Source organism: Elgaria multicarinata, chromosome 9 (assembly GCF_023053635.1).
Source record: "Elgaria multicarinata webbii isolate HBS135686 ecotype San Diego chromosome 9, rElgMul1.1.pri, whole genome shotgun sequence".
Taxonomy (NCBI): Eukaryota; Metazoa; Chordata; class Lepidosauria; order Squamata; family Anguidae; genus Elgaria; species Elgaria multicarinata.
In genome coordinates, this window is record NC_086179.1 from 62,116,134 (window position 1) to 62,141,309 (window position 25,176).

General features: G+C 36.8%; 1 protein-coding gene across 21 annotated transcripts in view; it reads right to left on the reverse strand.

Moving 5' to 3' along the window:
- Positions 1 to 369: 369 nt before the first annotated feature.
- NRCAM (neuronal cell adhesion molecule) overlaps positions 370 to 25,176 on the reverse strand; it is a 92,992-nt gene continuing 68,185 nt past the window's right edge. For 11 of the 21 annotated variants that reach the window (XM_063134008.1, XM_063134004.1, XM_063134002.1 and 8 more), the window contains 5 exons: positions 21,839 to 21,964; positions 19,205 to 19,357; positions 15,728 to 15,859; positions 14,603 to 14,681; positions 370 to 819 (listed from right to left, as the gene is read on the reverse strand). In XM_063134008.1, coding sequence (XP_062990078.1) covers positions 582 to 819; positions 14,603 to 14,681; positions 15,728 to 15,859; positions 19,205 to 19,357; positions 21,839 to 21,964 — 728 coding nt within the window. In that variant the 3' untranslated portion in view covers positions 370 to 581. Of the gene's footprint in view, positions 820 to 7,227; positions 7,284 to 14,602; positions 14,682 to 15,727; positions 15,860 to 19,204; positions 19,358 to 21,838; positions 21,965 to 25,176 lie in introns of those variants that run through there. The other 10 variants (XM_063134017.1, XM_063134016.1, XM_063134015.1 and 7 more) reach the window with 2 other exon arrangements.

The window sequence follows — 25,176 nt, forward strand, 5'->3', positions numbered from 1 at the left end:
AGAGCAGGTATCAGGATCTCAGTAAGCATCAGCAAATGCAAGTGTCATACTTAAAGTCATTTATCAATCATATACTGTACATACTGTTCCTAACTGTCTTGCAAAAAAGACATAATGATATCTAGACATTAAGTCACCAATTTCACGACAATGTCCACAAAGACATTGAAGTTCTATTTAATACTACTATAACACTCTGACAATGAAATGGACTTCATATCCAGGGATTCAGTCGAGGACTGCATAACGAAGTAACAAAATCATTTTCAGTGGCATAACTGGCTTTGTCTGTGACATATGCAGCGCTTTGCATGCATTGTACTGTACTTTCAGCATTCTTAGTTGACATTGCTCTTTTTTAGTTTTGTAAAAAAAGCAGGTTCTGTGCAAAATGTTTCCAGTTTTGCATTCTGATTCATACTTACTTGTTATATAGAGTAACGGTTTCACCTATATGTACTTATAGCATAAACACTTTGCTGGGTAGAACATTGGTTTCCTTCATGTCCATAATATGGGGGAAGATGTACAAGTGCTTAAAAAATTGGAAATGTTGTTGGAATGGGGCAGAGTTTCGTTAACTAGACAAATGAATTCATTGCATTAACTGGGGAAGGAGCCTCAGAACTTTCATTTCCTTCTGCAGGTTCTTTCTCTTTTTTACCACTGTATTGTCCAATAAAGGAGCCATCCTCATTGAACTGACCATTGACCCCTTCTCCATAGTCAACTAAACTATCATCGCTGTCCTCCTTTTTCACAGTCCTGTCTGAAGGTGTCCTGCTTCCTTTTTTAAGAGGCTTGTGGTCATCGGCATCACTGAAAAAATAAAGGAGTTTTGTTTTTAAAAAAGCAAGTTAGCATGGAATTTATACAGGGAATGTAAAACAAATCGTGCATGCAGATTTTTTTGAAAAGCATGTGCAGTCCCACAGTCCTTTGGTAAATCCAATCACATGGTGGAGACAAATTAATATAATGTAACTGGCATGAATATATGGTGCAGTAATGGTTTAAACGCAGGATGTCTCCAGCAGTGGAAGTGCATTTCCCCAACCGTGCAGGGCTTCTCAGTGACAGAAAATTCAAGTCCCAATTTTGAAGCAACGTAAAAGAAAATTGCAAGCATTAGAAAGGCCCCTTTGTTCTTCAAATATCAAGCTTATGGTGTGCTGTGAAATTAGTCTGTTAAACTTCTTAATTCTTGATTCCTGAATATGAATGAGGAATGAATTTGATTAAATGAAAAATACTGATTCTCCCCATTATTAGGAAAATACAATAAACAAAAGTGTTGTATTTCAAGTAATTTGTTACATTACACACACCAGGTTTGAAACATTAAACCTTACCTTTCAAGAGACCTATATATTCCATTAAAAGGGTGCAGAAGAAACAAATGAAAATAGCCTAAGAAGAAAAGCAGATTTCATATCTTGATAGTGATCAGTATTTAGTTAAGTCAGAACCAGAGCTTAATTCACCATGTTTAAATTAACTGAAAATGCTGTTTCTATGGAGTGAATGTATATTTTAGAAAATTTGTTAGCAGTTATGGAAGAAATGTTCTACCCAGCCTTTAATGAGAAACAGTGTTGGCAACTACGTAAAAGGAAAATATTGCTGTCTATTGGATATATTCCTCAACTGGATTCCTGACAAATATTTTATTATTTCATTTATTTATTTATTTATTTATTTAAAACATTGAGTTCCGGTTGGGCGAGGCAGCACACACGCAGTCTGGTAGCTCACCTAATTTTATTCTTTTTATCTTCATTTATTTATTTATTCTTTTACCCTATTGTTTGAAGTTCGATTTTATCTTGGCATTATTATTAGTGCTTTTTTACATGAGGAAAGCTAGCCTCTAGAATTTGTTTAATTGTTCAGCTCGGAGTTGTCGGACTCCTCTGCATTCCTCTCCCCCACTGTTGGGAAACATTCTACAAACAGCGCTAGATCTGATGGTGTTATCTATCGAAGCTGCTGACTGTGAAGACACACGGCGGTAAGGAGAAGCTGCAGCCCTGATACAGCAGGAAGAGCGGGCAGAGCTAATTTAAATTAGGAGCATAATGGAATTGCCTTTCTCTAGTGACGGGGAAATACTGGACATAACATTATCTCCACCGGTTTTACAGCAGATACAGAGGACCACACCGTTGTCTATAACTCCTATGACTGAATTTAAAAGGAACAATTGGTGCCCGGGGCTACTGGAGGAACGTCTTCCTTTAGAAATGAATACTAGTGCTCCTTCGTCTCTATCACTTCCTATGGATGCCAGCAGAAATTGTAATTGTGAAGACGATATGCTCAGAAGATATGGAAAAGTCAGTATTTAAAACATTTATATGCTGCCCTATATCAATAAGATCTCAGGGCGGCGTACAGATAAAAGCATACAGTATAAAACAGTAAATATACACAGCTAAAAACAAATTAAACCATAAAACAAGTTAAAACAATATATAATTTAAAAGCAGTAAAACTATTAAAACAGTTAAAACACTGTGCCTAGTGAATTCAACCATTAAAAACTTTGTTAAAAAGCCATGTTTTCACTTGGCGCCGGAATAAAATGAGCGTTGGCGCCAGTCGGGCCTCCAAGGGGAGGGCATTCCACAATCAGGGTGCCACAACCCATGTGCAAATACACTCTGCATATACCGAAGGCACATGTAGCATGGTCTATTTCACCAATTAGCTATGCATACATTGCTAGTAATTCCCATGGTCCAGGCATGCCAGCCCATACTGATACCCTACTTATGTAGTGATGGAAGTGGACTATGTTTTTCTAGAACTTCAATCCTGTGGAATCCTACATTGTTCTGGTAGCATTATAGGGATGCTACCAGAACAATGTAGGATTTCATTCCACATGGCTGGATTCCATGCCATTTGTAATATCTGCAGGACATAGTCACATGGGATGGGTGTTTTATGTACTTATTTTCCTCTGCAGTATGACACATCATTAGCCTGGAAGTAATGTTTCTCTGATCTTTGTGACTATTTCCTGTACATGCTACTACTAGGATACAAACACATAGAAATATCTTCCAAACTCTTCTGGTAATGTATAAATCAGTCCTGAGCTTAACAATGAAACTGGGTGAAATGTTTTGCAATTTTGCCAATACTCCATACTTGTCATTTTGTGCCTACTTTTATCACTATTCACATGACTAGCAGGAACCAGCATTCAGCAGGACTGGCATTTCATACTCAGTTATCTACATTGTCATGTATCCAGTTGCACGTTAGTGCACAACTAGGCACACAGGAAGCTAGTGTATGGACATACCCTTGGAGTATATCCAAAAAAGTAAATTTCACAGAATTGCTTGGTTGAAGCCTTCAGAATTAGTTCATATCATGGCTTTGTGCTAATCATGGTCAAGCAGAAGTGTGCAGTGGATAGGGATTCTGTCCTCACTGAACATATATAGTATCTCAGTATTGCTCCCTTGGCACGGCCCACTCCCCCTGGAGATATGAGTGATCAGTGTTTTTTCAGAGGTGCTGATTACATCCAGTCTTGTGCTTGTTTTGTTCTGCTTCTAAACCTTACATCGTTTAGATTTGTCTGTTAGGCAAGGTTCAACCCTCAGTGGAGAGGAGATGGGAATACGAGAAGATACAGAAATGTGCAGTAGAATGATGCAATATTGTATTACATCTCTTCCTCACAAATGAGGTTTTGGCCTACTCCAAACTCATTCCTCCTTGCAGAGCTTGTAAAATCCTCCATTGCTTAATACATCATTTCCTGGGGAAATTCAGCTCTGCTCCTATCCCTCATCTAAGTTCTTAGCCTCCATTCGGTTCAGATCATCTCTTTTCTGTCCTTTACAAAGAGGAAAACTTGAGAGCTCCCATCCCATTTTCTAGGAAGCAAAAGAGCTAAGCATCGACTGAAGACTCCTCATATTCTAAACACAGGTCAAGATAATCTTCTGAATCTTTCAATAAGGTACTTGTGGTTCGGTCTACAAATGACACTGGATGACACTGGACAAACTCTTAGACTGCCTTTTCCTAATGCTGGGCATGTCACTACTATTGTAAAGGGTCACAGAAATACTAATGGGGCATGGGAAGAAAAAGCTAAGCAATTCACAACACAATCCTAAGGTTATTTATTCTCAAGTCCTACTAAGTTAAATAAAGCTTACTCTTTAGTAAGTATGATTAGGTTTGCAGATGTAATTTGGTAATTAGTAGTACATTACACTTGAAATACGCTCAGGAATTTGTGTTTGATTTTAGATCTTTGAGCATAGATCAGTTTTAAAGATAAATCTCTCTCTTTTTAAAGCAAATTCAGGAAAAATCTACTCAGGGGAATTCTTTGCTGATTTCCAAACTACATGTTGCAAGCTCAGTATCTGCATTTTACTTCCATTCCCTTCACTATGAATTCATATACATGTCTTTCACTTTCATGTCTTAATTTTTCATAGCAACATAGTGATATAATTTTTTAAACAATACTCTGATGAAATGTAAGTTCCCGTTATTACAAAATCATTACACCAGATTTTCATTGTGGTACAATTATATATGCAACTTTATATTTCCTCTGAAGTCTTCAACAGGATTAAAAAAATGTTTTGAATTAAATGTATCTGAAAATACAAATAAAGATGCTGCTGAATATATGTTAAAGTTATCATTCTTCAGAAAATGTTATCATTTATATCCCAGATTTGTATATTTGTAAGTCATTATTTTTTACATGTATAAAGCTAAAACAGCAGGGAAATGTTATCTTTTATATGCTGTTACATATATGTAACCTGTCAGCTATCATGAAGAACAAGGCAACAGGAATGAAGAAGAGGGCATTACTACACTTCCCCTATTATTTTCTTTTTTACATGCAGAATGTCACAATTTGTTTTCTTACAATAATAGCATTCACTTCAGTAATTTATTTTTAAGCGATTACTTCTACAGTGGATATTATTGGTCACGCATGCTGTAAACCGGTTGCAAACATAATAATAGCAGATGCACTACCCAGCACTAAAGCGAATGGGGGTAGCTCCTTGCCCATCCTGGAGTCGCCCGATGGATATCCAGATTTCCTGCAGTGTTTTCCATTTCTACTTCATTAATTCTTCATTCTTATAGCCCTGTTTGACAATATACATTGCTCATCTGTTGTAATAATATGAATATAAATTATAATTCAATGCAAAGTAAAATATTATAAAATTTTGAATATAAGCAAAAACTTCGTTAAACTAGAATTTATGATAATACGTTGGAGCCAAAGTTTTTGCTCTGCTCATGGAAGAAGAGATCCATGGACGTAATGACCCAAGTTTTTGGAAGTTCTCAAAAACTGGTGCATATTATGTTGATCTACTATTTTTCCAATTATTGATAGAATAAGGGAGGACACTTACCAAAATGACAATTATATTTTAATATCTTAAAGTAAATGTCAACCTGATAGTTTTCCACAAGTAAAACAAACTAACTTCTTTTGACAACTGTCCCTGAAGACAGATAACTATTTATTTATATTTCATTTCATTTCATTTCATTTCTATAGCTCCCAATAGCTGAAACTCTTGGGCGGTATAGAAATGCAATACATATAGGGCACAACGGCAAAGTGATTTGTGATACCATGAATCTTTCTAGGCAAGCTTAAAACACTGATCCATTACTTAGCCCCAAATGGTAAATAAAGATTGCTTGATCTAGTGACAATAATAAAGAGAGTGTTAGCAGGTGAATTGGTTTAACAGTAGAGCATTGCCATCAGTGTGTGATGAACATGGTCTGTAGTGATTATGGGAAGGTTATATATGCATGCATTTTTAATGTAACTATCTTTTACATAGTATATCCTTATTTTACAGAAGACATCATCAAAACATCTCAGTAGAACTAACATTTCCATGATCGTTTAGACCATTGTGATACAGTGCTGCTTCAATTAAGAAAATTACCCAAATTCATTCACCTTAGGCAAACCAGGTGTCTACTGTGTTTGACAAACCCACACTTAATTCAACTTCAGTATTTGTCAAAGTTCTAAAGAAGTATTTTACAAGAACATGAAATTATTTGGGACATCAGCAATCAAATGTAGCTGAGTATTTCTCTCAAATTCTCCATAGTGTATTTTAATTGACTCTAAAAAGGAAGTTCTGTAATAACATTGTTAACAGGTCTTGGTATTAAGAATGAGTTCATACTAGTATTTTTTACATGGGAACAACACAATAGAATTTTATAGTTCCTGCAATTCTTTCTTTGATACTATTTATGAAAATATGCCTATTACAGGATAAAATTGAAATGCACTTTTTTTTTAGTTGTGAAGTTTGCCCTATCCCTGAAGATTTAAGACTTTTAAAAAGCAGTATATAATTCCTTTAAAACAGAATAAAATTCCTAGCTTCCCATGAATGAATTTTATATGGTTGGTCTAATTTTCAACACTTGTTTTATGAATGGAAATGTTTTCCACAAAAAGCATTGATAACTCTCAAATTTTAACTGCAGAAAAAAATATTTGTATTTGCAGTACTTATACATAGATGATTTTGAAAACCCAAACTCTGTCAAATATGGAATTAAACTGAATACAAATTAAAATTAAAGTTTTATATTATGCATTTTGTAATATATATGAACATGCACTTGTAAACACACATTAACCACGAAATACAAATGCCATCTATAAAATAAAGTTATGCATCCACAGTTCCAAATATTTTCTGAGCTCTTCTTCTTTATCCTTTTTTTAAATACTGTAAATATTTATTTTGATTTCCTTTTCAATTAAATTCATAATCACCCACCAAAGTCAGATCCAGCTTTGCAGTATACAGTGGATAAAGTAAACAGGTAGATATCTACTGCTTTGTATTGCATCTTATTCCCAGTGCTTTGTAGCCCAAAATATTTGGACTATGCTAAAAACTATAGATTCACTTTCTGTTTTTAAAAGGTGATCATAAGCAACTCAAATTGTTTTACTCTAATATATATTTTATATAAAATACTTTGAAAATAATGGGTAGCGGCACTAATTTCAGAAAGTATTTGTTTTATTTATTACTGTAGAATACAGGATTTTTTACTTCAAAGAAATAAGTTAATTTATCATTTTTTCTTGCATTCTTATTTCTTTTAGGTCTATTTTACAATTATCCATATTTATAGTCTAGATAATGAAAAAATACTTACACAGTTGGTTGCATTGTTTCTGTGATTTTTCTATATGCTAGTAATGATGCAGATTCTAATGTCTGTATAATTAAAAACAAAACAAAAAGAAAACTGCAGATTTACACACGCGTGTACCTGCACAGAGGTGGACACTGGTGTGAGTGCACAGCTACAGCATATGCAAAAATCAGACTTGGAAACAGGGCTCCCTCCTATTTGCACACTAAAAAAAAGTAAATGAAAGTAATGTTGCCATAGAGACTGCAGCAAAAGTTTTTCTGGGTTACCCAGGGAACCCATCTCAACCAGAAAGGAATGAATTTAAATGAATGTGGGTTTTACAACAAAATTCTGTTATCATGATTTTGAGCTCAGATAAATGAATTCAATGTTACTCTTCATTGAGAAACAGGAAGAAGGGTATGGAGGACCGGGGGGGGGGGGGAATCATGACTGCCAACTGAAAAATGCTGAGCACTAGGCTCTCTCAATAAAACCAAACGAAGAGGAAACAGTGACCATCTTGAGGGAAAGATAGCAGGGTTTAAGGAAGATTTAATGTACCAAAGGCCATCAAAACATCCAGGTTCCAATGGTTGTGTGAGTAGAAGGCTGTGGATGCAACCAATCTTTCTCTTCCCCACTTCATCCCTGCTAACCCCCTGCAGTACCTGGGAAATGCTGGGAGTTGCAAGCCTTTTTTTCTGTTCAAGCATGCATTGGATTGTGCCTTAAATACGTCAGTTGAAACGACTAAATGCAAAGAAGGAATTGAATCCTATTCCTTTGATAGATGTGTAAAACAAGAAATGTTGGCTGGCAAAGCTTTTTTCACACCTCTCTGAGAAGCTACACCTGCTGAAATTCTGCATAACTAGTAAAGGGAGGCTTGAAGGGCCATGGAGCAACCCCAAACTCCTTTGCATCTGGTCACCAAAAATAAAGACAAGTAGGTTGTGTGAACAAATGACATGGCTCCATTGCCTTTGTGTTTACTATTAATCCTATGAGCAGTATGTATTTTAAGGTTTAATTGCAGAACTAGGATAGGGCTTTCCCATTGCCTCAGTGTCATGGGAGCTTCAGCAGCGTCAATCCTTTATGCAGCAGCAGGGTAAAATGCAAAGCCTGGGGTCAGACAGCAGGAACCTTTTTCTACATGATTCCCTGGTTTCACATTTCCTGGTGATACAGAAATGCTGCTGCAGCAGTTTCCACAACACCAAATGAATGTGATGACCCTAGTCCAAGGCAAGATTCAGTCTATAGAAACAAACTTGAAAGCAAATGCCAGTAAACATCAACTTCATAAAAGAAAGGCATTGTACATATAATCAGGAGTATTATGGGTTGTCATACTTAGAAACCACTGGGACTTATGTTAGTTGTGATAAGACCCATTGATTTCAATGGTTCTTCACTAATTATGACTAATTCTGGATACAATCTGTTGTCTTTGGGTACTTTAAAAACATTATTCCAGTCGAAACTCTGACATGCTCAAAAGTACTCTCTCTAAGTTAAATGCTGTTTTCATTTCCTAATCTAATACATGATTCAAAGTTGATCATTGATGGATGAAAGAACTGTGAAACACCTTTTACCAAGACATAGACAGAAAGAGGAAAGTCACACAATGCATGCAGGAATGACAAGTAAATCTATTTTGCTTATGCAGTTAAATAAAGCTCGTCTACAAAATATTCCAAAGAAAGGATCAAATGTCTGAATTCAAGGTTTCACCTTGATTACAGAGGGATTCCTTCCAGGAAGGGCACAACACACTTTCTCATGTACTCAATGCCAATGTCTGACTGTTCAAATGCATTGTCTACCTCAAGATAGGATATTCTTTTCCCTTCACATAGCTGAAATTTCAGAAGCTAAGTACACCTAGTATGTGTTAATGGATAGCAAAGAAATAAAAAAAGGAATGTGTCTCCAGATATATTCCAGGAGTGCAAAGTCAAGCCAGGAGTCTCACTGGGGAATGAATTCTTAATTTGTTGCTAGGACACATACTGCAGAAGGCGGATTGATTGTCTGACTGGGAAGTTTAAAGAGGGTTTTTTTAACGCTTTGTTTTTTTTAAATAGTTTACAGTAACAATATTATTTTCAATGCCAGACAATTTAATATAGTACCGCAAATGTTTGCTCTTCCTGTTTACAAGCTATTCCAATAGCAAGCCATTTAAAATTGAAATATTTTCTAAGATTTTCTTTACAGATGAGTATTTACATATTGAGCCCCTCGCCCTTGGTAAACTGGAAACTAACAAGAATACTGGATCAACTCCAAACGAAGTATAGATTTCAGAATATATGGATTATGAGATGAGAGGGTTACAACAGGGAGTACAATCAAGTATTTGCTATTTAAAACCAGTTTTAATCAACTAGTTAAAATTTAAATGATTTATTTTACTTAAGGTTTATTTTACATTAGAAATACGAAGTAAATACATATTTATATATTAGGGAATCTTCAGTTAAACAATCTGGTCAAATTGGATTTTTTCCTATGCTCTCTTTTTTTAGGTTTTATGAAACAGATAGCAAACTTGAAGAAACATGAGAAAGTAGGAAGATGAACTGAATAAACTGAATCTAATTTTTATGAAAAAAATACAGTATAAATAATGAAATTCATCAAAACATTTTACAAATTCATAGTAAACTTCATCATATATTCCTGATTGCATTATATTGCCTCCTAATAAACATTTCACTTCAGAGGCAGGCAGATGCAAAAATAAATAAAAAATAAATAGAAGTGTGTGTGTTTGTGTGATGTATGTCTATGTGTCTATTATGCAGTTTAGCAGTCAACACAACCCAATAAATTCTTCCAGATGACATGCAAAATAAGTCAAAATATGGTTAACAAACTATTCAGTTGATAAAATGCACCTTTTTAGCACTGGAACCAGAAAAAAAAGCAAATTGCAGTGGAAGAGGAAGGGAAAGGCATCTTTGGCTGATGGATCAGAAAGCACAGATAAGCAAGTAGACTGTGCGGCAAATTCGTTATTGTGTCATTTCATGGCAACCTCCTTCTCTGCATTCTTTTGTAGGCATCATACCTTCCCCTACCCCCAAAACTTGAGTTAAAAGTTCTCCACAACATTTCAAAGAATCATAGAATAGTAGAGTTGGAAGGGGCCTATAAGGCCATCAAGTCCAACCCCCTGCTCAATACAGGAATCCACCTTAAAGCATACCTGACAGATGGTTGTCTAGCTGCATCTGGAATGCCTCTAGTGTGGGAGAACCCACGACCTCCCTAGGTAATTGATTCCATTGTCGTACTGCTCTAACAGTCATGAAAAAGCTTTTAACGCCCATTCTGAACAATTTTCACTGACAGAAACTATAGATGAACAAGACACCCATTTTGGTTTCTGGAAAGGCTTCAAAATCAGAAGTGTCTTCTTGTACCTCTTGGTACAAATTTCTTTGAATGCCATAACCATTCATATTGTTGACACATAACGACCACAAAACCTTTCCTCTTTTTCACCTACTGGAGAACAGACAGAAAGTGTGACACCTGTGAGAGCCTGAACAGTATTTTTTCCCTTTCAGCTGATGGGAGGGATTTTCCCCCTTGGATATAATCTTTGAAAACCTGTCCCAACGTAAAGTTCTACCACAATACAGGAGGATAATATCAGATATTTCATATCTAGGTTAAAGGGTTAACTACATAGCCAGATAACCCTTCTTGCCACAGTGAGACACACTATGATTTCAATGGTGAGTCTGAGAGACTCCTGAGCTGTATCATGGATATACAGCATGTGTGGTCCATTGGCCTGAAGATGAGCTCAGTATCTTTTCTCTTTATTTCTTGCTCCTTTTGTAGCTCTAGAAGCATAGGCAGAATAAATGGAGACTCTAAGCTGGGCTGCAACTGAACTAAATAATCTCTTGAGTGAAGCCCCCATTTTTCTATCAATTGGATTTTAGAAAATAGGTCCCTCAACACTAAAGAGACATGATTTATCACTCCCACTGACCACCACCATAACTGTCTTGGGTAATGACCTCCATAATGAGGCTTTATCCACTGGAAGAAGATGCAGTTTATGCAGAATTGTTTTACATTGAGGTTATTCCAAGTTCTATGGATTAGATTTTGATTAGCTGAATGAACCGGAAGAGATGCATCTACTATTTTATCTTCTGAAGGCTGTTAAGATTGGTGTAGTTTTTAACCCCAGTTTTTTCTGAATGTGATTGAATAAGTAATTTTGGTTTTCCATTTTAAACTTATGTACAGGCTCACTATCTTGTTCCACTTCCAATGAGGAAGGAAAGGCTATTTCCCCATCCTCGTGAGATGACTCATCCTCCGAGTATCTGTGAAACCTAGGCTTCTTTTTGTAGAAGCACCAAGTTCTTTCGAAATGTCCAGCGCTTCAGATATTGATATATGGGACTGGTGTCAAGGGGAAACCACTGCAGGTCATGTTTGTGATGTTTTGGGATACATTACTGTAGAAGGTCCAGTCTGTACGGCAGAAGCAATAGATTTTTTTTGTCACAGCACAGAAATACTTCAAAATGGCAGTAACCGGATAATACAACAGGCCTTATTAGTGAACATTTGTCAAATTTTGAGGAACTAGTACTACTACTACTACTAGCAGCAGCAGCAGGTGTACTGTGTGGCTTAACCAGTGCTGTAGAGAGGATGGACCCTTGGTGAACTGATCTGGGGAATGCACTCCTTCCTGGGAACCTGACCCTCCATCCAGTTCTGTTATTTCTTGCTGCAGATTATAATATCTAGAAATACCATCAGATTGCCATATAATGAACATATTTAACATATCAGAGTGAAGGGGAGATGGGATTAACATTTAAATGCTCTGAAGAGTGCTGATTTCTTTACCTTCTGTATAGGTTGGCTCCCTCAGTCCACACAGAAACTGATTGGGTTCAGACAACACACCATGGCTTGTTGTGGAATATTTTACCCAGAATGAGTTGCAGTGCCTTCAGATGTGAAGTTGCATATCCAACCCACACGACAACTGCCAAGAGGGCTTGCATATTCAAAATGGTGTCCATACACACACCACACGCGTTGCAGCCTCACCATGGTTTAAATAACCCACGATGGGTTGTCATGTCATGCAAGCAACCCCATTGCCTTAGTAAAGACAGGATCTACTTCAGGAAATGTGGTGACATTGCTACATTTTGTCTTTCTTCCTTTGTTCATTTTCTTTATTGTCTATGGAGATATGCATGTGAAATAATGGGAAAAAGTTCAAAATACTCAAATTCTTAGGGGGAAAATGGAGAAAACAAAAGATGACCTCAAAGACACATTGCATTACATTTTAGAATTGCCTAAGGCAGCATGAACCATGTAATTGATTGACTCTAGCAGTGCTGAGCTGCATAGAAGGTACAACCCCTGATCTGTGATTTGAATATATGCTTGCATCTGCCTTGTCTCTAAGAGAAAAGAGGCAAATCTATTACCACTGCATGGCACAGGGCCTCATGTCTCAAATGAGATTTTAGTAAAATGTATTAGATGTGTAACTTCTTTTTAATACTTCATGTATTCTGGTTCATGCAATTATCTACTCAACCATACAAATAAACTGACAATGGAACAGGTGATGTCACAGATTAACATGCTGTTTTTTTCTAGACATATACTGAAATCCTGGCTTAGGTCCCACATGGTTTGAAAATCACATCCAGAACTGAGTTGTCGAACTCATAAAAACCTGGCAAAATTCTGCATGACTATCAAATAGTCCAAGAACAAAAAGGTATCACAATTACAAGTTAGATTTGAATAAATTCCCTTTGTCAATAACTCTGCCACTACTTGATTGCTATAGGCCAACATTATTAGCCTATAGTGTTTAAAATTATTGTTTCCCAGCAACATTGAAATAGAAAAACTATTCATTTTCAAAATGTTCTGCACTAAAAGAGCCACAGAATAACACAACAGCTACTCTTTGGCATTCAGAATACAACATGTAACTTATTACAGTGAATTAAAATACTAATGCCCTATAGATTGAAGTACAACAGGATTATGCTGAATTCATTGAAAATAACATTACAAATGAGAAATAAAGTATTTAAAATTGCACCACATAAAACTAAACATACATTTAAATAAGATACAACATAAAAACATAACACATAGCACTAACCGTTTAAGGAAATAATCCTTTCTTGTTTAAACCCAACATGTTGTATTAAAACAGTAACATTATATTTGAATTATATTGCATATTGCACCTATTATAAATTTGCTAATTTGAAGAGAATGTGTTTGTGTGGCAAGGCATATGGCTACTTTGTTTACTTTCAGAATGTTGAACTGGCTTTTTAAGACAGACAAAAACAAACCACAGTTACTCTGAGACCATTATCAGAGTTTGTGATAAATTTAATCCTTTGCATGTCAGTTAACTATTGCTTTTTCTTTTCTTTTTGATCAAGCAAGATGCCTAGAATTTGTCTATCAAAAAAAACAAAAACAAAATTTGGATGCCACTGCTGTCAATCAGATTTTTACTACTAAGTTTGGATTTAACTCAGGACATTTAAATACTCTGCTTTATTCCTGACTTTAAAGAAATAAGGCAGAACGATTAAACTGCAATAAAAAACACACACATGCAGAACTGCACCCTCAAAAATCACATTGAACATTGGAAGAACATATACCAAAGATATGAATGAAATAAAACTCTAGATCCAAATTTGTTTTAAGTATTGGGACATCAATACTACAATTTGGATCTGTATTTTACATTTCTGGTTGATCAGAATGTATGATCTTAAGATTCCTCACTTAGGCTGCAACCCTTGCTCACTTACCTTGCTCACTTACCAACACATTGGTACCTACTTCTGAGCCAACATGTAAAGGGATTGCACTGTTAGAAAGTGATCTAGAGTCTGTGTGGGAAGGTGGCAACCAGAGCAAGGGTGAAGCACTACCACTTCTGCTCATCTGGGGAATTTCTATAGCAATGGAGATGTTGCCACATCTTTAAATATCTTCTGCTATGCTGTGCTTTGCCGTAATTAATGCACACATGGTGTTTCAAATTCTTCTTAGGATTAAATAAATGGTTACTTATCTGATAACTAGATATGTTGATATCTATACCTGTGAATTGAACAACAATTGCAACAGATGGCAATAGAACCATCAATGTCTTTGCCTATAACACCAACATAATATCCTTAATGTTAGTGTGACATTATGTAGGATGAGGCTGAGTTGATGAAGCTATCAATGCACCCAATGTTAAATACTACTGAACAGGGTGCAACAAGCCTTAAGTACAGGTTATTTGATCAGATCTAAGTTGATATGACCAATAAGAATTAACAAAATTGCTTACCTGTATTCACCAAGAGTTCCGTCATCTTCCTTCATAGGCTGTATTTCTGGATCACCATGTGCATCCTCCTTCTCTTTCACTAAAATACACATATTAAAAAATAATAATCAGTGGATTGAATCCAGTCTTAGGCATGCTTAGAATTAGACCCATTCAAATCAATGGGACTTTATTTAGTAATGCCTTGTATTCCATTGATTTCAATGGGTCTACTCTAAACATGACTAAGTTTTGATTCATCCCCAAAATTTTTGGAATTGAATGTGAATCAGCAAAGAATCCTGTAGGAATCAAATCCTATATGTGATAAGTAGCTTATCTGATCTGATATGGAACCAATGCAATGGCCTGGCTTGCTAGCAATGCCAAACTGATACCATGAATACTTCTTTTAGAAAAATTTGTTCTAAATCCTTCACACTTCTTTACAGCAGGTAATAGAAATGGACCATTAGGTGGATATTTTTTATAGGTTTGCTCTGAATAATGGTGGATTCAGACTTCCACTTTAATCCCACTGTTATGGCTGGTCTATTGCATGGGAGCTACAGAATCAATTATGCATTAGAATCTTTCAGAGACAACTCTCAATGTAAAAGTAGTGCAAAAAATTCTGTGCAAAGAAATTTTTTTTTGCATTTTTCTACTGAAAGACTCACTAATCAAAATAAGTTTAAGAAATGTTACTCCCATCACTGCCATGGTAACTGATTTCAAATTTTAAGAGTTCACAATAATTCCCAAAATGAAGTCAATATAAAATTATATTGACTAGCATTCAAACAGGAGCACAATAAGTTTGGCATGGCCAAGGAGGCTTTTTGGGCATGTTTCCGAAATAGCGGGGGGGGGGGGGCTTGCTGAAAAGGAGGGGAAACAATTTGTGATATTTATTTATTAAATTTATATCCTGCCTTTTCCCAATAAAAATAGTGCTCAAGGCAGCACAGAAAATATGGCACAAAAGCTTGCTATTCAAAGTGAAAATAACAAAACAAAAAGTCCACTGGAAAGCCTAAGCATTTGGGCTCCTTGATAAAGTGTTTTGAATCCTGACTATTAAGGGTAGAAATATTAAACTTAAATAGAATTAAATATTTTAATTTACATTGATATGAATCTTACCTGGGTATTTTCCACCTTTATTTCTCCGTATGAAACAAACAATCAGCAAAATCAAGATGAGAAGAGCAACTGCACACATAAGACCAATGAACCATCCTTGAGTAGCAATGTCAACCTGCCGACTTGCCTTTGCTAAGAAATGGAAAAGATTAAATATTATACTAAAGCATGTGTTACATTAGGGGCATTTTATCACCACCAATTCCGTAAAATATCTTATGCATTAATTTTGCACCACAATAGGGTATTGTTAAGAACATTTGACCATTAAATGGATTTAAAGCATGATCTACTTGGAAGGCATCACTTATACCGACTGGATTCCCATTTACGTAAAGGAAAGTGCAGCAGGTTTTCTAGTGTAGATACAATATTTACAGCTTTTTCAGTCTTTACTGGGTTACTGTATTGTGCTTTTGAAAGAGAAAGGAGTGCTTTATAAAGGTAATAAATAATTCTAAGACACTTTTTGATCCTCTTATACAAAATCCATAAGCTAATCTTAAATACCAACATAAATAGTGATTTAAGTATGTGCATAAACATTTGAATTTTAAATGATTATATAACTAACATATAAATAAAATAATAATTTTCATTTTCTTAATAGGTTAGAGAAATCTGGGATTTTCCAGACATGCAGTTATGAGGAATTAAAAGTTTAGTGTTGAACATCATAGGAAGACATACACATTTAACATTCAAATGTAGTATGAAATTTCATGCCAGGTAAACAAAACAGTCCATGCATAACACATGCCAAATATATAACAAGCAAAGGTGGTAACTCGCTTATGCAGCTTCAGATATTTGTATTACTTATATTTTGTTGAGTAGTATAGATTTCTAAAAGCCAGTATTGTGGTTTTTAAATTACATAATAGTTTGTAATTGTGCTACACAAATTGTTTGCTTCAAGCAGATTGCACATTTTCTGATGAATACAGAAGCTGCTAGTACATGCAAATCATATGAATCTGCCCCATTGCACTTACTTAAAATGAAATCGTGCTTTATGAATATGTCCTTTCAGGGGCCACATAACACATAATTTTGTGATACTGAGTCTAATTTGGGGTTTGAGAACATTTCCCCCTGTTCCTCCATTTTATCTACATATATTTATTGGGCTGAATTGTGAGTGGAACTTGGCTTATGGAATGCTGCCACTGGAGGAAGAGGTGGGGAGGAGGCATTAGAACATAGTTAAGACAAAAGGCTTATCTACAGAAAGCCCACAAGAAGGATATTAGAAACGTATAATACCACAAAGCATTAGAATCATAGAATAGTAGAGTTGGAAGGGGCCTATAAGGCCATCGAGTCCAACCCCCTGCTCAATGCAGGAATCCTGCATTACAGCCTCTAATCTAGAGATGTTGACATTCTGATCAGTGCTACCAGGTCTGGCTGTATTGATTGCCTGATAGGGAGGAGGGGAAAGATGTGTGAGCCTGGAATTAGTCTTCTACCTCAAAGTTGGTTGGTTCTTTCAGAACTGGCTGTGCTGACTATGGGATGGATCCAGAATTGACCCTCCAGGAATGGAAAGGCTCCTTTTGTTGGTGGAGGGAACACAGATCCAATGGATTTCTCTTCCCTGCTGGAACCCCCAGTGCCACCTTGAACATTGTTCAGGAGGTCCTCAATCCTCCAGAGACATTTTCCAGGACACAGGGGACTGCAAGCGGAAGGGGATTGGGACAAATCACCTTTATCCCCTCTACTAATCTGGGATTATTCAGTTTGTGTATCTGTGCTGTATTCAACCCAGGATCCAACTCCTTATGATCAGTAGCACCTGAACAAATGCTGAACACCAATGCCATTCTGCCGCCGCACCCAGCATAGCCTGGCCATGGGGAGGCCGTTGCGGGTGGGTGTGGAACAAGGCGATGTGCTGGCCTGTGATTGGCCACTTTTCCTGCCTTTGGAGGGGGGAGGGGGCAAAGCCCATTTAAAGGCTTCTTCCCTCCCTGTTTGCAGTATGGGCTTCGCTGGTTTCCTGTTCAGGGGACCAAGTAGGATTTTTTTGCTCATAATCTGAATTGGTTATGAGTTTTTTTTGCTTACTTCATACTACCAAAAAAAAAAAAAAAAGGCTAGGGAGTAATAAATAGGTTAATTTGTTTATATTCGGTCACATTTATGGCAGGTAGGTGGGCATCTATGGATGGATAGGGTCGGTGAACATTCCATGGCACCAAGTGGTGATGGATAATGCCTAAGGCTCAGCAGCTCCAAGCCCTGCGGCCCAGCTGCTGAGATATGCATTACCCTTGAGACCAACCTCTCTCACCCACTCAGAGCCGGGTGGCATGAGGAGGGGTAACACCGGAAGGCCTACCACCCCAAAAGGAGGAGCCGGGGGGTGGTGACAAATAGCCACCGCCACCAGGGCTTGGAATGTCTCGCCCTACTATACCACGGCTTCCGCTGTGCAAGAAAGATGCCCAATTAGTTTCCCCCTCTGCATATAAACCAAAATAAATGTTGGCCCTGTTTAAAACTCATATACTTGTGTCGCCTCTTTATTTCTGCACTACACCTTCCCGCAAGGTTTTCCATGGAAGAGCCCTTTATTTTACACACACAGGATGGTTGAATGTAGAAGAGTAATATGTACTACCACCACTTATATACTGTCTTTAAATGATCGGAGCACATGTTTTTAACTTTTCAAATTGCCCTTTTAACCAAATGCTTTAGTACCTTCCTGATAATGACTTCACCTTATATTTATCCTTGATATTCTGTCTTCTAAAAATCGTAGCTACATGCAATTTATGAAACCAACAAGCAAAAACGTTCTCACTGCACATTCCAAGAACACTTCTATTAACAACATGCTTCATGAGAATACCACTCAACATGACATTCCAGATAATTTATAATGAAACATATACACATTGTTTTAATCATTAATGTTCACTATTTTATAAAGCTGAACTGAGACAAAGTTTCCTTGTTTTCCTTTTTACAGAAGATTCTGTGTAAAACATTCCTAATGCGGTATACATTTTTTCTCCCTGTAGCATTTTTAGTCCAACAGAACATCAAATTTAATAGACATTTTGTTGATCCTGAAAGTTAGAAGAAACCATTGGGGATAACTGGGTCTATTCTCCTCAGATGTAACTATTCTCAAAAACTGCTTCTGATTGAATAAAGAACGTACTACCAAGAAACAAAACATGTCAGAATTAAAAAGTGCTCAACAAAAGGAGCCACAGGAAGTGTATCTTTTCTCTGAAAAACTAAGATGGCAAAGTGACAAAGAGAACTTACAAGATGAAGGTATTTATGGAGCATGCCAATGGTGGGCTAGTGTGGCTATGAGACACGCATTTTAGCTCTACTTCAGGAAGCAGAAAAGAAATAAAAATGTTTTGATACCGCACAGTACTAATTTAAAGTTCCAGCACTTAACACATCACAATTCTGAATGCAAGGCAGAATTGGTATGATGTGCCTCACCTGGGCCTGTCTCAAACACAGCATCTGAACTCTTAAAATCAGAAAGACCCTCAGCACCAACCCGGACTTTATAAGATGTTCCTGGTGTTAATCCTTTTAACACAAAGAAGCTCCGGGAACCATTAATATTTTCTTTTTTCAATTCTTCTTTGCCTACAAAATGTTTAGGAACACAACATATTGGAGTGTTTAAATTCACTCTTATATTCATATTTACATTTCTTACTGTCATTTGGCAAAATTTAGATTTCCTTCTCAAAAATACTTTGCTGTTATTTCTTAACATGAAATATCTGGGTAAACTACAATCTAAATACTGCCTCATTTTTCATCTGTTAAAAGACGTGAGATGGAATTTAACAGTGAATAGTTGTCATGAAGATGACAACTAATCACTGGACTGGATTATCATTTTGTTTTTTTGAAAATATTTGTTTCAAATCTACATATTAAGATAGATGTTGTGTTGTGATTTTCTTTACATTTTCCTTAATTTCTCCACTGTGCATCAAAAGAAGGGAAGGCATTCACATTGGATGGAAGGAATTTTGCTCACTTAATCAACTGCCAGTTTCTGTCAATAGCTTATCATTGTTTTAAGAGTGACAATTTTTGTTCTGGGCTGGTGAAACAATGAAGTGTGTGCAAAGACATAAGGCTGCTCTGAAACTCTGAAACAATGTGACACCACCAATATAAATTACGTTGCACTAAAGCCAGTACTAAAGTGCATTGTAAAAGTTTTTGCTGGTGAGATGGGTTTTTGAGGGAAACCCATCACGCCAGGAAACACTAGCAGCATTGCGCTATATGTGCCACACATTAGTGCAATATAATTTATGTTACAATTAAACAATACAGAAGGCAGCAATTGGAATTACCAAAATAGAATAATGCTAACCAGCACACAACTGAACAAGTAGTTTACAATAATTGAGCGAAAATAGTTTACAAAGACTGAATAGTAACTGAGCAGAAGTAGTTTTCAATAACTGAGCAATTGCAGGCCTCCGGCTTCTTTAAGCTGTTTCGCAAATGCTTCTTCAGAATATCACAACTGAAAAACGTAATTGAAAATAAAATAAAACCTCCAGAGAGGAGATTACACATCCAAGATTTGTTATTCCTTTTACTCATGTTAACAGTATTACTGAGAATAAATAATATGTACTTTTTTATATCCTTTTATATCCTTTTGTGGAAGACAAAAAAGTCTTTTTGAATCTGAGGAATAAATTCAACAAGTCCTCCCCTTTCCTCATGCCATAAGCATTGTGATGTTGGTGAGTTATATCGTCTTTACATCTGACTTATGATATTAACATACTGGATGTGTAACCCTCTCTCTGGTGATTCTAATTTTATTTTCAATGTTTTTCAGTTATGATATTCTGAAGAAGCATTTGCGAAACAGGTTAAAGAAGCCAGAGACCTGTAATTGCTCGGTTATTGCAAACTACTTCTGCTCAGTTATTATTCAGTCTCTGTAAAATATTTTCACACAGTTATTGTAAACTACTTGTTCAGTTTCTGAAAACAATTATTGTATTCTTACGCTTGATACGTGATGCAGTACAATCATGATGTTATATAAAATGTTTGTTTACCCCATTTCTTTTGATATCATTTAATGTAATTTATGTTAACATTAACTGGGGGTTAGTGATGGTGTTACCTTCCATCTCATGGAAGTGCAGCAGGCATGCCCTGACTAATGACAGGGCAACCACTTGCACGTTCATGGGCAGTCCACAAATGAATGAACAACAAGCACCTTTTGCCAGCATAACTTTAGGATGACAATTGTGTCAAATTGCGTCCCTTAAGATGGATACAAAATCCTGCTTTCTAATTTGAATGAGATCTAATTAGTCACATTTGAATTTGATGGCTCCAAAATCTACAATTTCCATATAGTGTAATTTAAAGCATTCTGCTAGTCACATTTTGCTTTGTAGCTTTTCAGGTCAAATAAGTACCTCTAAGTTATTTTGCATTAATTAAATTTTAAGAACATAACATCATGGCACAGCCAATATGCATAAATGCAGTAAGACGGAATGTACACCATGACCAACAGCTTTAAACACTTTTGTCCAAACCAGGCTAGGGGAGTATTACATGCACAGAAGGAAGGATTCCTTGCATATATATCCAGTTGGATGGGGAACCACCACTTCAAACAAATTCTGCACGAGTGGTTCCCCCCTCTGATCCAACAACTGAAGTTGTCTGTGCTTTTTAAAATCAATTTCAAAAATTCTGCTGATCTACTATTTGGGAAGGGCAATGGTTAGTCCTGCTAACTCTTCCCTACCAAAGAGCAGATTGATGTGAATTTAATTGCTTTCAAAGAACTCTGCATACAATTGTATCTCCATGCATTTTCCTTCAGATAGGGATATTTGAAATTTTATTACCTTCAGTAAATCCTAAGATAATACAGTGAATCAATGCTATTACACATCACTAATTTAGAGAAAAATTACATGTGTATTACCTCTGTGTAATTCATAATTAAAAGAGTGTCCTTGGATTCTTTTTTAAATTGTCAATATTGGGACATTGTCTATTATTAAAATATTTTGAAATATATTACAGCATTTAGAAGAATTCAATGAAATGTCTTCTTACTGCCTGCCACACCATATTCAACATAAATGTTTTCATGAACTGGACCCTCATACTCCCAACTGATATTGGCATAGGTCTCAGCAGCAGCTGCCGTAACATTTTTGATCCTTGGATATACTGGTTGCACTGAATACACAAGAAAGACAGAGCAAAATATGAAAGGCTGTATGCATCCAATACAATTCAACGTTAACTATTTTACTACTCTGAATCTTATGAAACTGTTCTTGTTTTCATCATGGAAAAAGAAAACAGACTTACCGTGAATTCCCATTTGCAGTGATACTAGGGGCGTGGGGGCAGCCTTCAGCTTAAAGAAAGAACCTCCTCTTGGTTACCAGGCATGGTCCTCTTGCATACAGCACCAAGGGGAGAAGCTTCCTTCCTTTCAGCTCCTAGGCCAAGATCAGTGCCTGGATAAGCCCCTACCATGAATTGACAGAGTAGCTACTAACAGTATTGAACAATAACCGAGAAGACATTTATAGTTAACCTTATCACAATGAGTAACAAAGAGAAGAACAAGTTGGAAAGGAAAGATCATCCCACTGGATTCAAACTATCTAACCACAATACAAATATGTGTAAGACTTCTTGGAATATAACTGAAGGTTTTTCTATGCCCATCTATTGGCAAAGTGCCCCACCTTTGAAACACAGAGAATGGGAATACATAGCAAGTCCAAATTTCCTTCTTTTCAGTGGACCTGAGGAAATTGCCAAGGAAGTCCAACACTGTCACATTTCTCAAAAATGAGAGAAAAATCTCCAAAGTGAGGTAACTGAAAAAAGGAAGTTGAAAGGAGGAGCCAAGATGGTTAAATCCATTCAAAATGTGTGGAGATCACTCAAAATCACAATAATAACTTAGCTAGAATGTGTACCACAGGTTAGGAAGGGTAGCACCAAATCTTAGAAGTGACCAAAATGGTTAAGGAACAGTGTCAAGGAAGCTATTATAGAAAAGAGGGCTTCCTTCAGAAAATGGAACCTTTGCCCAAATGAAGAAAACAAATGGCAACAGAAGCTTGCACAAAGAAGATGCAAGCAGACCATTAGAGAAGCAAAAAAGCAGTTTGAGAAACATATCACCAACAACATCAGGGCCAACAATACAGAATTCTTTAAATATATCAGAAGCAGGAAACCAACTAGGGAGGCTATTGGATGACAATGGAGTTAAAGGAGTACTAAAGAAGGATAAGGAGATTGTAGAGAAACTTAATGAATTGTTTTCATCTGTCTTCACTCCAAAAGATATAAGACAGATGTCTGTGCCTGAACTGATGTTTTCAAGAAGGGAGTTTGAAGAACTGTGGAAAACAGTGGTGACAAAAGATTAAGTTATCCATCTTATTGACGAACTGAAAGTTACCAGACTGAGATGGCATCCACCCAGAGTTCTTAAAGGGCAACTAAAATAATGAAGGATCTTGAACAACTCTGCTCTGGGGAAAGGTTACAACATATGTGATTGTTTAGCTGATAAAAATGGTGAGTAAGGGGAGATATGATAGAAATATACACAATTATTCATGGCGTGGGAAAAGTAGATAAGGAGACATTTTTCTCCCTCTCTTGTAATACTAGAATCCACGGTCATCCTATGAAGCTGATTGGTGGGAGATTCAGGATGGATAAAAGGAAGTACTTCTTTACATAGCACATAGATGAACTATGGAAGTCACTTCGACAAGATGTAGCAAAAGCCACTAAATTGGATAGCTTTAAAGGGGGCTTGGAAAATTCATGGAGGTTAAGGCTATCAATGGCTTCCGATCTTGATGCTGCTATGCTACCTAGAGTATCAGAGGGAGTAAGCCTATGTAGATCAGTTGCTGAGAAACATGGTCAGGGGGGTGCTGTTACATTCATGTCCTGCTTGTGGGTTTCCATGAGTGGATGGTTGGCCACTGAATGAACAGAATGCTGGACGAGATGGATGCTTGGTTTGATCCAGCATGGTTCTTCTTATGTTCTTATGGAAGGTTCCATTCAAGTCTGACTAATGTATTCCCATTAAGCCAGACTGCTGTATTTGTGAGTTCAGCCATATGTCCTACCTTTAAGGACATTGTATGTTATTCTGCCCAAGATAACATTTGGGAATCTACCTCATGAAATATTCTTGCTCTTACTATACCTTGCCTGTTGTCCAGATGAATCCACACATCTTTGCCCTTGATCCAATCTCTGTTCAGAAAGTGAGAAGAATGTCCCATGAAAAGTTGAGGAGGCCTTCATATGAAACGAGATATGAAAGAGCCTAGCTTCTCCAGCTTTGTGTGTACTTCTTCCCATTGGGTTAGGTGGCAATGGCCATCTCTGCTCATCCTTGTGCTGGTGGCTTCATTTTCTTTTCTAAGTTAGATTATTGAGCCCTTACCACCTTTCAAGGTCACCCCCTCTGACAAACAAGCAAATTCTGAAGAAATAACACCTTGCACTTCTTTGGATGCAAGGTGTTTGATCCAAGTTTAAAAAATCATGGAGTAGCAAGTTGGTCCTCATGCGGAAACATGAAAGATCAGGTTGCTTCAAAACCAGCAATTGCGACCTCACAGAAACCATGGGATTTCATGGGATTCCATTAAATTCTTCCTCCTGTCTTGAGAATGGGAAGAGGACTAAGTCAGGTGTGTTAAGTGGCACTCAGTGGTTCCTTGAAGCTCAATGTTAGTTTGCACAGGGAGTGGAGAGAGAAGGAAAGGTAGTCAGGAAAACAGAAGAGAAAGAAGACAGTCCTACTTGTGGGTTTTTTCTAGGCTTTAGGATTGAGGTTCTCTTCCATCCCCAACAAGAAAGGGCTAGTTAAGGCAGAGAAAAGCTTAGGGATTAGTTGTGCTAGAACTGTGCTGTCTGCTAATCAGGCAAGCCAGGTCTGGAAGCTGAAGAAAAGCCTTTCCTCTTATTTATTTTTCTTTGGGCAAGAGGACCCTGACTGATAAGCAAGAGGAGGTAATTCTGAAGTGTGCCCCATTCTGGAATCACTGTAGATTACTAAATCTAGGATCAGCAGATATTGTACATCATACTAGGATTAACAGACATTGTGTATTAAGTGGTAGTAAACATGCTTGTATACTATAAAGTACAACTAAGAATTTAATCCTACACAATCCATTTGAGAGTATGCCCCATTGAGTGCAGTGGGACATTTTCAGATAAACAGGCATAGGATTGGATTGCAAGTTTTTAGTTCTACTGCTCAAGTAAAAAACTGGATACTGGGAATTACTATTAAATCTATTCCTAAAGCAGACATCCTAAAAGTGGCCATACTTCTATGGGTTTATGAGAAAACATAAAGGCATGCAGCCATATAACGTCCTAGTTTC